Below are 15720 nucleotides of genomic sequence, written 5' to 3'. Positions count from 1 at the left end.
TGCTGGTTTGTTAGGGAACAAAAAAAAAAGGTGATCCGCATAATTACCAGGTATTCTTGTCGCAACTTTAACCTGTGCTGGAAGACTATGTAGAGCGTACGTGCTTTCACTAACAGCAGACGAGCCGGTAAGAGGTAAATCATGTCACAGAACTCCACTCGCACATAACGTATGTATACTGCGTTCAAAAGCGAACGTTGAGCGAAACGGCTGCCGTCCTCCGTTAATAGCAGCACATGTATATCGACGGGAACGAGCCTTCGCATGCAGTATATAAGCGGTGACATCGGCCCATTCAAGAAGCACGCTCAGCACGAGACGTCGTTGGCAACGCGGCAAGGTGTCGGGAAACGACGGCGTTCAACGGAAGCGCCAAGAGAGCGTTCACCCCGCGCGCGCGTGGCGAGCAGCAGCTGCGCCTCAACCGCGCGCAGAAACCGACGTAACGACGGTGGTTACGCGATGCCACGACCAACGGACATCCGCTTTCGCTGGTGGAGGAGTGTAGGTATGGGAGCAACAGCTTCAATGAGAAAATTGAAGACCATCCTGAAAAAAATTCCCGATCCAGCTTTCTGTCTTAATGCGTGCTACATAAAAGCTTTTTTACAAGCCTAAAAAGAAAACTCGCGAAACACGAAGTGCCGCGTGAGAATATATTCCAGGTGTGTGTTTCTCTCTCTCTCTCTCACTCTCAAACACACAGAGACCCGAACGAACGAACGAACGAACGAACGAACGAACGAACGAACGAACGAACGAACGAACGAACGAACGAACGAACGAACGAACGAACGAACGAACGAACGAACGAACGAACGCGCGCACTTTGGAAAACACCCCTTTAGAAGTGAGCATTGATGGGCTTCTGAAAGTAAAAGCAGTGGTTAGTTGGCCTCTTTTGTTGTTCGTGTCCGTAACTATGTCAATGCAAGACAGTCACGGCGATGCCCTTCCTTTCATCCCAAAAATCTGTCCGGGAAGTGATCGGCCGCGCCGACAACGAGTCGGTTCACCATCGTTGCGTAAACGACAGCTGCAGCGTAGAATGTCCGCCACGCGGTGCGAAATTGCCTCTCCACCATAGGGAGAGACACGCTTTAACGGGACAGAGAACACTTCCCGTCAGCCGGCTGGGAAGAGTAAACACCCCTCGCATCGTCACCAGCGGCTCCGAAACACGAAACGCCACTCAGGGCGCCGCGCCGCACAAATTGTGACGGACGGGGGACTCGGAATCGCACTGCGACAGCTGTTCCGGCAAGTATTTACATGCATGCAGCAACCACTGCATCTAGCTGGCTATATAATGATATGCACGTGCGCGCATGCAAGAGTGAAAAATGGATTGTCCAGAGCGGCGCCCTGGCGGGTACGCTTGGCGTGCTAATCTAATGCATGCTGTGCGCTTTGCTGCACGTTTTCGGCCTCTGCAGGCATGCGAACACGTCGCCGTTAACAGATGTCTGGTTCGAGAACCGAGCGACGACAAAGCGGCGGAGGCTCGCGGGCTTAAATAAACGAGACCGGAATGAAGACACGTGCGACGCATTCCGCCGCAGAGCTTGCAGGATGAATGCCAGGACTGACAGCCTGCCGTTGCGGTTTCGAGCCGCCTTTCCACGTGATCGTGAGCTGTTTCTGGTTGTTCTCAGTGTTAACAAAATCTCGGCGGTGCTCGGGCACCGAACACCTCGCTCCCCAACCAAGCTGTACACGGCTACATATATACCGCCTAAGCGGACCTTAAGCGGACACCTGAGCAGTCCGGCGACCGTGTAAAAGACGCGAAATGGCACAAACATAACCGGGAGAAGAGGCACGAATGTTGCAACATAATAGTGTCAAGAAGCGCATAAAAAAGCAACACATACAGGTACACGTTTGGGGCCCCAGAGAAATAGCGTCGACACCACTGCGCATGCGCGAGACGCTAACTGCGTTTGGGTTTTGCGTTGGGCACGCTATTTCACCGATTTAGCGGGAGCCCCAAAAGCAGCCTCAAAAGCTTTGCGTCAACAAACATAGCGGCACTCATCGAAGCGACGGCTCTCCGAGTACCAAACTCAGCTTGATTCGTGGTAACGCGTGAAGTTCGTAAGCTAGGAGAAGTGACTGCCGGTTATCGCTTTCTCTCAACTAACGTGTGTAATGAAGATTGATTCATTAGACGCCGCTGATTCTGAATTCGATTGTCGATTTTATGGCTCGTAGGCCTAACGTGGATTAGCTTGGCTGGTGAAGGCACGTCAAGTTGGTTACTCAAAATTAGGCGCATCAAATCACTTGCTGCTGATAGAATAACCTCTCAATTGTAATTAAACGCAAAACCACGAAAGTCAAAATTACTCTCCCTATCATAAAATAGTATAGTTTATTTTAATATTTATAATACTTTTTCCTTGACACCGTAGTGGCATGCAAGCGCAAGACGCTATTCGCAAACGCAAAGCCCAATTATAAAACTCTTCACTCTTGCATGCCCCAACGCTAACACCCGCAAAGCTCTTTGTGGCCCCAAACATTTGGGGCCCATTCTAAAACTCTCTACTGTCTCCGCATTGTGTAGAGTCGGTCACATACAAAAGGAACGTTCTATCTGGCGATCACGCGACGGAATCACAGCGTCCGGTGGCTGCCGACTACTTCTTACACCCAGCGTGGACGCCGGTGCCGCAAAGAGTGCCCTGTAATCACTTCCAACACTGCAGAGCCGTCGGTCGGCAGTGCTTATATAGCACTCGGCCGATGCTTCTGCCGTGCATAGGCCAGTAGCGGAAGGCGGCCCAGTGGAGGGAGTGCAGTTCGCCCCGGCAATTTGACTGCAATACGCCGTTCCACTATACAGAAGCTCTGTAGTTCCGCCCCGAGACGTGAGCTCGCGCACAAGAAAGCACGCCGCGCAAGTCTCGAGCCGCGCGGAAGCTAATGGAGTCTGCATTGCGCGCGCCTCGAAAGGGCCCGCCGGGAGGTTGGATGCGCTGCATGCCTGCAGAACACGCGTTTGGCAGCGTAGGTGCATTCGGCACGGGATGAGAGATAAAGAAAGGAAGTCTCTCTCAGGAAGACACCGTCTGTCGGCAGACGGGATATATGCCGTCTGCAACAAGGCCGCGACGCTCTAACGCCACGAAAACGAATCTGCAACAAAACACGCCCACAAGGGTGGCGGTTTGCGCGACCTTTGAATGCTTCCATCACGTTTTGTTGACATCAGCGCAACTCGAACAAGTGAAGGAAAAGTAGGGAGGAAAAAAAAAAGGAAGAAGAAAGATAAAACAAAAAAAAAGGGGGGGGGGGGCGAAGGGGGCTAGCATTTTAAATGAAAAATTACCTGAAAGATTTCTGCCTTTTTTTTTTTCGCCACTTTTCATTCACTATTTCCGAGTTACGCTATGACAACAGGACGTAATAAAATTAAGCTCCTCTATACAGAACAACTGGCTGCTTGCGGACTGACCGGAACATCTGTGCAGTGTAGGCACGCGTTAATTTCCAAGTATTCCGCGTGTTGTTCGTCCATATACATACATACATACATACATATATATATATACGAGGCACGGATTAGACCGACGACCGGATCGGCGGACTCCAACCGGGTCATCCGCTCTTGGTTTTCGACAAGGACACGCAGCCCCTATGTAGGACGGCTCCCCAATACACCCCCAGTCCGCTTTCCCAAATCATCTACACCTAATGGACGTTCGAGCAAACCTCGTCTATGACACGTTTTAAGCATCAATAATTTCGCCGAAACGTATTCGCGAAATGCGAGGCTCATCCCGTATAGACGGCGACTAGCATGCGTCTCGAGTGCAGCGCGTTTCCGAGATGGTCTTCCTATACCGAACGGCCTTGAACCAGTTTTCGAGTCGAATGGCGCCGAGCCTCGGGCGAAGGATCTGTAGCGACGCGAAGACGGGTCATCGTGAAGGGGCTCGGCTGCACCTTTCGGCGCGCCTTCAGATACGCCCACAACTCGCGACATCGCTTCGGGCGTTCGCCTCGCTTCCCAACGCGTATAATGGTTCCATCGAGGGATCTACAGAGAAGTCTGCCCCAAGACACTGTCCAAAACGGCGATGCGACGAGGACTCTTTTTTTTTTTTTTTCGTGCCTTAATAGGAACACTAAAGAAAAATAAAAGATTGATGGATTCTGGGGTTTTACGTGCCAAAACCAGTTCTGGTTATGAGGCACACCGTAGTGGAGGGCTCCGGATTAATTTTGACCACGTGGGGTTCTTTAACGTGCACTACAACGCAATTACCAATGACAACAAAATTAACTATATATACGCCCGAGCAGATGCCGTCAAAATTCATGACGTCACGGCAAACTGGTGCGGGAATTTCAAGACAGCGTCGCCACTCGCTTTTTGCTTATTTCCTCGCTTAACATATCTCTTGTTACGGTAAGAGTGAGTTTCTTTAATACTGCAGAATAGTAATACACTGCTCAACTTCACCTATTTTTTTTCCTCTTTATATAGTGCACGTGCCTTTAGGCATAACAAAATGCAAAACGTGGCGAACCGCGGCTCAACCTCAACACTCCGTAACGAAGAGCTCATTCCACGCCTGTACCGTGACACCATCATCGCCATCATCATCATTTCATATAGTAACCAGAAAGTTTTCTACAAAGATCACTAAAGGAAACTAGGGCGCTATATGATAGCACAGCAACACAGAAAATGACGGGTAGTACATGGATTTGTCTAATCTTCGTGCTTGCCATTTTACGCGTTCTTGGGACGTGTTTCTGGCGTTTTATGCCCCTTTAGATGGCCTAAATTTTCAAGCGATCACATATTTCAAAACGCATGGATGCAATTGGTATCTTCACATAGGCGTCATCGTTGCAAGATGTTGCGCTCGTATCGCAATATGTTGTTCAATGTGTTGATCAATTTGCAAAGTCACGAAGCCGCCTGAAGCAAGAAGGACGCAGCTTAGGCAAACCTGTGTATTTACCCAAAATTTCCCCGTTGGCTGAACCGCCATGCTCGCAGCTTCTCGGAGTTTTATAGCAGTGAACTCTGGGCTATATTAACGTCCAGCAAGCGCCATAGCTGTATTCTAATGGCCGAGCCGCAACTCGACGATTGTGGCTTCAAGGGCCAATTAAATTAGCGGCAGCAGCAATGCTCGGGCTCCCATCGTCCGAACACTTTGTTGCAACGATAGCGCAGAGACTTGGGAGGTTAACAAAGAAGCTCGAGAACAAGCTGAGGACCGCGCACAGAGTGATTGAACGAGAACTGTTCGGCGTATAACGTTAGGAGACAGGAAGAGAGCGGTGTGGATCAGAGAGCAAACGGGCATAGCGGATATTCTTGTTGACATTAGGAGACAGTAATGGATATGGTGGGCAGGCCACGTAATGCGTAGGGCGGATAACCGCCGGTTTATTGTAGATACAGAATGGGTGCAAAGGGAAGCTCAGCATAGAGAACGGCGAGAACTGCTGGGTGGTGCAGTGAACTTGCAGGAATGAGATGGCGTCCGCTGGCGCAAGACAGGGCCAACCGGATATCGATGGGACGGGCCTACGTCCTGCACTTGACATAAGTAGTACGGTGTGTATAGGGGAAAAAAAAAAATAGGTGCGCGTCTTCGTGCAAGAATACGTATCGGTGGCGCTATTTCTTGTGCTTCGGGCCTCCTGGTCCTTCTCCTGTGGTTAAGCTAGGAACTATTTTTGAGACTATAGCCCGGCCACACACGTTATCAGAGTGTACAGAGCGGACGCCGGTACCCGAGAGAGCTAGCGAAAGCGTTCACGGACCTTTTCAAGCCGACAGCGTGTGAACAAGGGAGTCGCTCGACCGAGAAAGCGACTGCGACGAGTGGGCCAAGAAGAGCAGGCCCGTTCGAGATGCATGCCACCGGAGCGCGTATCCTCGTCACTTCTCGGCCGTGAGCTATACGAACACCATGCGGATGTTCGTTAAAAATATGCAAGTGCCATCGAGCGACCAGTCGCGCGGCAATTTTGTGTGTAAAATTTTGTGCGTAAATTTCGCGTATAAATTTTTTGCGTCGGAAAAACACTTTTATGTAGCACGTATTGAGAAAACTGTATCGGGAGATTTTCATGTCGCTCCACAATTTTCTAATTGACCCTTTTCATCTAATTATATTTGAGAAGTTGATTAATTAATTAATACTAATTGTGCCAATTAGGCGGAATGCGAAAAGTAATCTGAGTACCTCCAAGCGACGGCAAACAACATTACCTCGGTTCTGTCAAGCTACGTGGAATTTGCATATTTTGAAATATTGGTGCATGATAGTTGGGACACCCTGTATATGTTCCAAGTTGAACGATTGATCACGAGACTCAACGTAAACTAGTGACGAGCGATATCACTTTGAGCTCGGAGCGCGGCATAAAGAAATCTAGCGCAATTTACACATTCATGTGTGATCACATATAACGTAACGGCGTCGCGCCAGAAAACGGTACTGAACCAAAAACATGACAACCTGTGGTTTCCAAGTCATTGGCTATATAAAATAAAAACGATAAGCGAATGACAGCAGTATTGATATAATAAAGCGACTGAAAGTACGTAGTATACTATGTTTTGGCAAACACCTTCTAGGCCCGCATCATTCGACAATGGCCCCACCATTTGGACAATTAAGGCGTAATGCTTTCTGAAGGTTTGGCTAACATTTCGTGCCGTTCACGCAGTCATTGTCGGCACCAAACACCGAAACAGCGGCTTGCTGCGCCACACTGGCGTCGTACGCTGCCGTGTATAGTAGTAAACAGAGGCAGTGGAGGCCGGCTGAGGCAAGCAATGGACGCGTCACCACATGATCAAACGTGGCGGTACCCTCGGGTACGCGGTACCTGACGTCAACATTACATTGTAAACGGACAACACCGCGAAGCCATGTCATGTCACACAAGTGTTAGTGAAATTTACACATCTGAGGAGCATGTATACAGTTGTTTCAAGTCTTAACAACGTGCCGCAAAGACAATGACTTTGTTTAATCAGGACACAAACGTAATATTCTGCTACGAAGGTAACACTAAGGCAAATTTCTTCTAGCCTTTTATAAACTTTTTTTTATTAACGACTTCTACCCTTTTACATACGTACACTTTGCTCCCCAACAGTTCGAAAAGCAGCTACAAGTCACAATGACGAAGTCAAAAGGAGGTGTTACCTTAACGTGCAACCGGCATCGGTGAACAGGGCCGCGATTTTGTAGCGATTCCTTCTCCGATGATATTCCTTTTCGCACTTTTCACGCTTTGTCAGTGGTCAGAGAAAGAGTATATATCTTACACCGTGGGTCAGAGCTACGTCTCGGCCGCGTTATCAAAGCGACCAGCCGGCCGTGAACGGTGGATGATAATTAAGAGTGGCATATGATCGAGCGGAAGGCATCGCTACAAAATCGCGGCCCAGCACGCCGCTTCTATATGCACATAAGGTAGTACACATTCAATCGTGCTTTACTAATCAATATCCTCACAGGATGCTAACATATGCACAGAGAATGTGTTCAAAAACGTGCAGAAATATACAGATAAGGTGCAACGCGTGTTCCTGCCGAAGGAGCACTCCGCCGCGCACTTCGATACAAGTGACGCAGAACAGCGCTCTCCGCCCGATGCAGGTATTTCTCGAGGACGAGTGACTGTGCGTGTTCTGTTCATTCCTTACTAAAATCCGTGCCGATAAAAAAAAAATTGTACTCAATGAGTGAATAACATTGCAACAACCTAGATTCAAAATATCCAAGAAATATAGAAAGAACGCGGCACGGTGTAGGACCATGAAGCTTGGATGCCGTAATATCTGCTCAAGATGACAGACAGACGTCCTCTTATCAGTATTATGGAACATTTCAATTCATACGCGTAGCCACGAAGATCGAACTCAACTGATCAGCCCGTTTATCCACCTCCCCCCTCGGTAAATTTGACAACTATCACCATTCACTTATTATACCGGCACGTATTCCAGTTGCCATCGAAAAGGTAATTACACATTTTACGGTAATTGCACGTTTTAAAACTAAAACTACTCTTACGCCTCATGTTTACCTTTGGTTACGTGTTTTCTTTTTACACGTTAAGCATGTACAATGGAAATACGAATGCCGAGGACAGTAATGAAGACTGGTCGATTGAGTGAACCTCGGGGCAGAAGCAAGGCGGCACTTCCGCTGGTGCTTCTCGCATACAATGAACAGCTGCTTGCATACGCGTCTATGCGCTGAGTGCTCTGACATTCAATGCAAAAAGGCAACTGGATCGTTACAACGAGTAGCTGCGATCATCTATGTAGCCTCGTCGCTGAAGCGCGTTCCGACGAACTGCATCCAAAATGTGTCATTAAAACGCAGCTTCAAAGGCACTTTAAGCATGGCGACCTAGATAAGAAACGCATCAGACGACGTGCTGCAATGACCACCCCGGTGGGACATAAACACCGGCATGCCGTACGTTCCTCCGCCCCCTCGGTATTTCGCAGCCATAGTACGCCGGCCATCTACAACTGTGAACACAGATTACAGCTGATCCGTGCCCAGGCCAAGGAAACCGGTTCTTTCGCGGGCCTACGGGCGATTCGACGGAGCGGCGAGGAATCTCCCCTCCCTAGGCATCAAAAGAAAATAGCTGGAGCCCTCCCGCGCCAAACAAACACGACGAAAATAATCTCCGGCAGCGCGAAGCCAAAAGCATGCGCCAGGGGGGAGGGGTCTCGCGCATGTGTTGTCGTGTGCAGTTGGCGAAACGCTTTCCGGCAACACAGCGTTTAGCGTTGCATTGCAAAGCCCATTCAGGCCATACTTTCTTTCATTTGAACGTCCAGCTTGCAAGTGTCTTGCGGTACTACGTATTTGGCACACAATTCAAAACGAGTTGCAAGTATACCACGACGCCCCGGGTAATAACGAAGCGACTGTCGAGCGGCCAGCTAACGAATGTAGTGCAGATTGCCCGGGCCGTGCAACACACTGCACGATGCACGACAGTGTACTTCCAAAACTACAATGTAGCTCGCAACGTTGCGCCTGGTTCAATTCGCAAGATGAATGACAGTACGCCCCGCACGACGAGGTGCGCTGGGCAGATTGCAACCCGGTCTTTGGTGCGACGTTAGTCATCGGCGCGTCTGGTGGGCGTTCGTAGTCGGAGAGACGCGTGCGCGAAAAAGAAATATCGCCGAGCACAGCGGCGGGGGCCGGGAATGCCGCTTCCGCCGAAGCCCTTTTTCGTCGGACCGGCCCGAAACGGCGGCGCCTCTAGGCCTCGCTCGCGCTTTGGAGGAGAGCTCGTCTGCTCGCCGTCAAACGCACGACTCACCTTCGATGCAGACGACGTGCTCGCGGATCTGTTGAGCCAGCAGCGGATCCGGAATGACTTCGAGAAGATCGTAGATGGCATAAATGCTCGGGTGGACGCTTTCGAAGCGTTGGATCTCCTGCCGAATGGCCAGAGAGTTGTTGTAGTACGGCTGCGTTCGGTTGTTCATCGCTTGCGCTGATCATAAGGCCACAACAACAAAACACTCCATCGCAGCACCCACTGACCGCACACGCTACATGCACCGAAATCCTGGCACCATCTTCTCCGCAAAACACGACAGCTGAGGCACACACACACACTAGCAGCTAGCAGCGCTAGAAGCAGTCCCGTGAAGGCAGAAAGCGGGCGCGCTGCTAGCACACGGACGCAGACAGACGCGACGCAGGCGCAACAACGCGCGATTGGAGTACAGTGCTGACACTCTAAACCCTCCAAGCCGTTTGGAGAAATACGCGTATGCGCCGCATGAGGACTTTCTTTTAGCGCCCGTAGCGCTGTCTAACGTTGGCGCCGTCTACAACACACACTCAAGTAGCAACACTCAAAAGTTCGTAAACTATGCTTTGGTTGCCAGACGGGTGCTTTGATATTCTCTAAACTTGATCATTTATTTTTTTATAGGTGATCAGACAGAGAAAAGTCGCGTTCAAGCAGCAGGAAACAAATAAACACTCGGTCTCAAAAATAATAATTCGCAATGTACATTTAAAAGTAAATCTACCGTGACAACAAAAAACAAAATTCAAGGGGCATTTCATTTCGACCCCTGCACGATGCTTATGCTCTTTCAGTCAGTTGGTCTTTATTCTATGCTTTCAGTCGTCCCTTGGATCTCGCCAAGACTCCCACTTCGTCAGGAAATTAATCAACACCAAAGGTCGTGGGTTCGAGTGTCTTAACTATATCTTAATTAGCTGTCTTAATTATCTATCTTAATTTAACTTCACCTCGATTAACATTAAAGGTCGTGGGTTTAACTCCCACCAATGGTTGTTGGCTCGAGTGCCCTAATTCTGCGTTAACTGACGTCATAAAATGTCTCGATTGGCTCACTTGACTTACCGGAACATCGACCAACGCAGACAACGCCGGATTTTCCGCCTCATGAGCCATATAACGCTTTCGCATTAACAACAACGCTATGGTCGGCCCATTCATTCTGCTAAGTGTACTTTCTGTCAACTTGTTTTTGTTGTCCCAAATAATTATGGCGTATATACCCACAGTTTGGGATTTAATTATTTATCTATCTATTTATTTATTGGTACTGCAACCACCATTACAGTAGTTTTAGCAGGGTGGGATACAAAGTAAAAGAAAATACTACATAATGACACTGTAGCGCCCACCGACGCTGCTATGCGGGGACGCTAAGGTCGGCGCTCTCGGCCGGCGCTTTGGGGCCGGCTGCGGATGACGAGGAGAATAAAGTTGGGCGGCGCGTGCTAGCGGCGCAAGCACGGCACGAGCCAGTCCGTTCTAAAAGCCTGCCGAGCTGGTCCTCTTGGTCGGGCGCTCCGCGGCTACCTCGCGGTTTCTTACAGCACAAATAAACATGCAGAGGTTACAAAGTCTGCATAAAACAGGCTCACTATTACAGAAGACAAAAAAAAAAAAGACAGAATTACGCCGAAAAAGTGGCATACAATTATTTCAGTTATCTAAAAAGATGAAAACACAGATAATGAATCTGCTTGGACAACGGTATTGCTAAGATTATTCCAGTCCCTGATTGTTCTTGAAAAAAAAGAATACTTGAAGCAGTCATTGTAGGAGCAAAAAGGCGTTATCTTTAGGTCGAGTCTCTGACGTGTCGAATAACTGGAGAAAAAAGAAACCCATTCACTATGTCAACTTTATACTGCCATTTAATTGATATAAAAACTTTAGTCTTCATGAGCGGTTTCTTTCGGATAAAGGGGTTAGCTTAGCACGTGCGAGAGGTCCAGTAAATGAGCTGCATCTGAAATTGGTGTAAATGAACTGAATGGCTCTTCCTTGCACTTTCTCATTTTTCTGAATATTAGCTTTTGTATAGCGGTCCCATATTATAACAGCATAGTCTAAAATGGGGAAGACAATAGATTTATATGCTAATCTTCGAACAGCGGGGGTAGCTAGGGTTAGAGCTCTTCTCAAGAAAAATAACTTACGGTATGCGTTGGCTGTAATGTATTCAATATGTTTATTCCAACTAAGATCATTAGAAATCCATAACCCAAGATATTTGTAATAGGACACCTCAGACAGAAACAAGTTATTAAATTGGTATTGAAACTCCAAGTGCCTCTTTTTACGAGTGATCTGCATAAAAAGTTTTGTCGAAGTTTATACCATGAAACAATGCGCTGAAAATTCATTAAACCATATCTCGTCTGACTGGCTCTTTACTTCTGCATACAGAACACAGTCGTCTGCATACTGTTTTATTTTAACAGAGATGTCCTTTAGTATCATTTATCATTTATGTATCATTTATGTATATCAGAATCAGATGGTTAAGAGAAACGGACACTTAAAGTGAGTGTGCAAGTGGAAATGAAAAATTAACGCCAAACTTAAACATTAGGAATCAATTTAGCAGGGAATTTAACTTCTTTAGCTGCCCTTTTGTAATGCACTAGCATTCCCCTTTACCAATAAATATCTTTGTAGTCCAACAACGTTCAGTATTTGGTTCCAGTAACGCTGGTCTCTGCAATGTCAAACATACGGAACAATATATTTGACACGCTCATACATACTGAGCCATTCATCCACGTCAACGCTGTTTGCCCCGGAAAAGGTCCCGGGATCGCGGGACTGTGTGAGGGCGATAAACTGGGTAGCGGTCGCAGGCGTTAGCTGGTGGCATGGCAGTAGATTCGAGGTGGCGTCCGCTTCGAAGCTCTGTCGTCGGATGAAGTACCCAGCACCTCCACCAAATAAATGTTACGTGGAAGCACAGTAGGGAAACTATTTACAAGTTGTATTTACAAGGGGTGGCGAGCACTGGCCAACATGAAAGCTAGCCATCAACACAAGGCACGTTGTCGTTTTCTGATCAGCCAGAGGCCGCCTATGGGTACGTCCCACTACTTCGAAGTGTCAACATCACTTCCTTTATTTGCTGAAAGTACCTTCGACTACTATGTACAATATAACTTGCAAAATTTCGAATCAGACAATTCGTTATGCATATTTCCTAGAGTCCTTGTTTCCTCTTCAGTTCTTTTATGGCCTCCTGAAAAATTAAAGACAGACAGCGAGTGAGAAAAACGTAATGCATAAACTGACACGTATGTTCACACAGCCAAGTGGGTAACAAAAAGAGTTGATCTTTGTTGACTGCAGCTAGTGGCCACGAGATGCAGAAGCGTTATCTCACCTCCAACTTTTTCACCTTATCTGACGAAATATCCTTTGCCTTCTCGGTTGTTCGACCAATTCTTTCAATCAGCGTTCTCAGGAGGTTAGAAGTTGACATGAGCTCAAGACTTTCCTGTCCTGTGAAATAAGGCAGTGATATGCAGATGAGGTGCAGCGCGTTAATGACATTTGCTTACAAAAAAAATTACACACACACACACCGGGTGTTCAAAATTAAGCTTTATGGAATTTTTAAAAATCACCTGTGGCAGGTAGCATATTTCTTATTGTTGAGCTGGGTTATTCGATGAGGCGGACATTAGTAGCACGAGAAATCAAAACACATATTTAACTAATTAACAAAAAATCACTAATTAACTTCTTAGTTAATTACTTGATGACACATATTGCAATTTACAAATTGTAGCCGGTGAGCTTGTCAGGTGTATCCACTTGGAATGAATTTCCAAAATGACGACAGTTTCGAGATATGCGCCATCAAACTCGCCGTAAGAATGCACTGTTCCACGTACTTTTTTACCAAACTGGTACATTGAAGCACAAAAGTAACTGGAACGCCCATGTATTTCGTCTTACACTTTGGGAAATAATATCTCGAAACTGGTGTCATCCTGGAAATTCATTTCAAGTGAATACATGCAAAGCGAATACACGCAAAGTGCCTCGAGCGACCAGTCGCGCGGCAATTCTGCGTGTGTTCGCGGGCTCCTTTCACACTCGGAAAAACACTTTTATGTAGCACGTACAGTGCAAGAGAAAGCTGTATCGGGAGTTTTTCATACTGCTCTACAGTTTTCTCATTGACACTTTGACAACTAGGACAGTACTTCTCGAGTTAGATAATTAATTACAATTAGCTAATCAAATCTCAGTAAGGAAAAAATTACTGGCGGCTACTCCACTGCACTGGAAACAATACGCACTAGGTTTGCTTCGCGTAATGCCGTTCATCTTTTTTTAAGTCGTGCTGCGTGATAGCTGGGACACCCTGTATATATATATATATATATATATATATATATATATATATATATATATGACAGTATAAAGCCAGCAGGCAATGAAGCCAAGGAAATTAATGTGGTTGCGATTAACAAAAATCTAGCCCCTGTTTCCCTTCTTCTTGTTTATATGTCTATATGTATGTATGTATGTATGTATGTGTGTGTGTGAGAGAGAGAGAAAGCAGTATTGACTAAAATGCAAGCACAGCAAAATCACATTTATGTTGATCAAACCGGTTTTTATAAGGTTTGCAGCGTTAAGTTTGTTACAAATAGAGTTGTATCAACTTTTTAGAGCAGCATTTTTTTATGCGGCCAGCTGTTTTCTTATGCCTTAATTTATTCTGCACCCGCCGGGGTGGCTCAGTCAGCTAAGGTGTTGCGCTGCTGAGCACGAGGTCGCGGGATCGAATCCCGGCCTCGGCGGCCGCATTTCGATGGAGGCGAAATGCAAAAATGCCCGTGTGCTTGCGTTGTAGTGCACGTTAAAGAACCCCAGGTGGTCAAAATTAATCCGGGGCCCTCCACTACGGCGTGCCTCATAATCAGAACTGGTTTTGGCACGTAATACCCCAAAAAGGAGAAGAATTTATTCTGCATAATCCCAGCATTTTCTACATGAATTCAGCTTGCACCTCAAGTACTATAAGACATTTTGAAAAACAACAAAATACCTTGCATCTTGCATTATGATTTTGATATTTTCAGCTCTTGTATTTGATCTTTACCTGACTTCTGTCTGATTTAATTCAATTTTTGTTGCACCTTGTACCACTGTTCTTTCAGGTTTTCTGTTCTCTGTGTCGCACAAGTGCATCAATACTAAGGCGTAGAGCTGTTCTTGGGCACTTTCAGAAATAAATTGAATGAAATCTTAGTTTCTGCAAAAGCTGTATCTAAATAAATGCGGAGCAGTTGCTGCAAAAGCTGACTTTAGTGAACCAGCAGTCAAAAATAGAAAGTGTGTTCCGAAATGGTATGCTTTGTATGCCTGGGTCGGGATTTTTTTAGCGCTTACTTTGGCTGCGCCCGAAGCTGGCCATTAACTTCACATGGGCGCGTGACGCACTGTCACGTATCTCCCAAAGCGCTGCGCGAGATAACACGCGCAGCTCTTCACCATTTTGAACAACGTGATTCTGACTGTGCAGCATTATAACTAGGTCACTTAGGTGTTCCGTCAGTGCAATTGCACAGCCCTCAGCACAGCATGCCAAATGCAATTCAAATGTTCAACTGCTGAGGGCACTGCTCTAAGACATAGCAAATAAGAATTGTAAAGCTGACGCATTCAACAACGGAATTGCTCATGTATGAAACATTGGTTAGTTGAAACATTTTTGGTTTTTGTGCCCTGACAGGCAACCCAAACAGGATAGAGTGTACCATCTCGGGCACCTAGCTGGTGGCGTAAGTATGATGCAATCGCGCTTGCTCAATTGCAAGACTACGGCAGCAGTTGCTCACCGAGGGCTTTTCCACGCAGCATTACGTGAGCAGTGATCTGAGCTGCACGTCTGAATGGGTACGAATCTGCTAGCTGGAAGGAACACGCAAAAACGAAAGCAATGAACAACAATGAGATCGCGGTTATTTCACGAACGTCAGCTACAGGCACTGTTAAATTTACAAAACCGAGCTCACCCTTTGAATGAGCTGCTCATTATGCAGGAGGTATCTGCAAAAAGAGAGCGACTAGCAAGATAAGCACTTCACCCTTCAAGAGATCTGCAGATCAATGAACCCACATGCGCGTTTCCTTAAGTGGCTAACGACGACATCTACAACGACACGCGGCAACACAAACACTGCATGTTATCTGATAGTCAGCCTTACCGTATGAGCACACGTAAAACCATTTTTAACGCGTGAACTTGTTGCACGGCAGTTTACGTTCGGTTTCTGCTAACCATGCGCGCAGCCATCTTTACCGAACCCTTCCGTCGAGGGTAGGGTGCACTTTCGTACACGGACACGGCGAGTGACACGGCCGTGCAAACCC

General features: G+C 47.0%; 2 protein-coding genes across 2 annotated transcripts in view; both read right to left on the bottom strand.

Annotated features, from left to right (window-relative positions):
• Positions 1–9770, bottom strand: part of LOC125946189 (centaurin-gamma-1A-like) — a 95272-nt gene extending 85502 nt beyond the window's left edge. The window contains exon 1 of the mRNA XM_049668692.1: positions 9343–9770. Within this exon, the coding sequence (XP_049524649.1) occupies positions 9343–9511 (169 nt within the window). The 5' untranslated portion in view covers positions 9512–9770. The remainder of the gene's footprint in view (positions 1–9342) is intronic.
• A 2653-nt stretch (positions 9771–12423) lies between these two features.
• On the bottom strand, positions 12424–15718 carry LOC119455299 (protein NCBP2AS2 homolog). Its single transcript, XM_037716699.2, has 5 exons — positions 15555–15718; positions 15363–15396; positions 15186–15258; positions 12713–12831; positions 12424–12568 (listed from the first exon to the last, which is right to left on the bottom strand). Exons 1-5 carry the CDS (start codon positions 15575–15577, stop codon positions 12530–12532), a joined length of 288 nt encoding a protein of 95 aa, XP_037572627.1. The 5' UTR covers positions 15578–15718; the 3' UTR covers positions 12424–12529.
• Positions 15719–15720: the final 2 nt, after the last annotated feature.

The sequence above is a fragment of the Dermacentor silvarum genome, chromosome 6 (genome assembly GCF_013339745.2).
Source record: "Dermacentor silvarum isolate Dsil-2018 chromosome 6, BIME_Dsil_1.4, whole genome shotgun sequence".
Taxonomy (NCBI): Eukaryota; Metazoa; Arthropoda; class Arachnida; order Ixodida; family Ixodidae; genus Dermacentor; species Dermacentor silvarum.
Note: the sequence above shows the minus strand (reverse complement) of the source record. Positions and strands in the feature narration are given on the sequence as shown.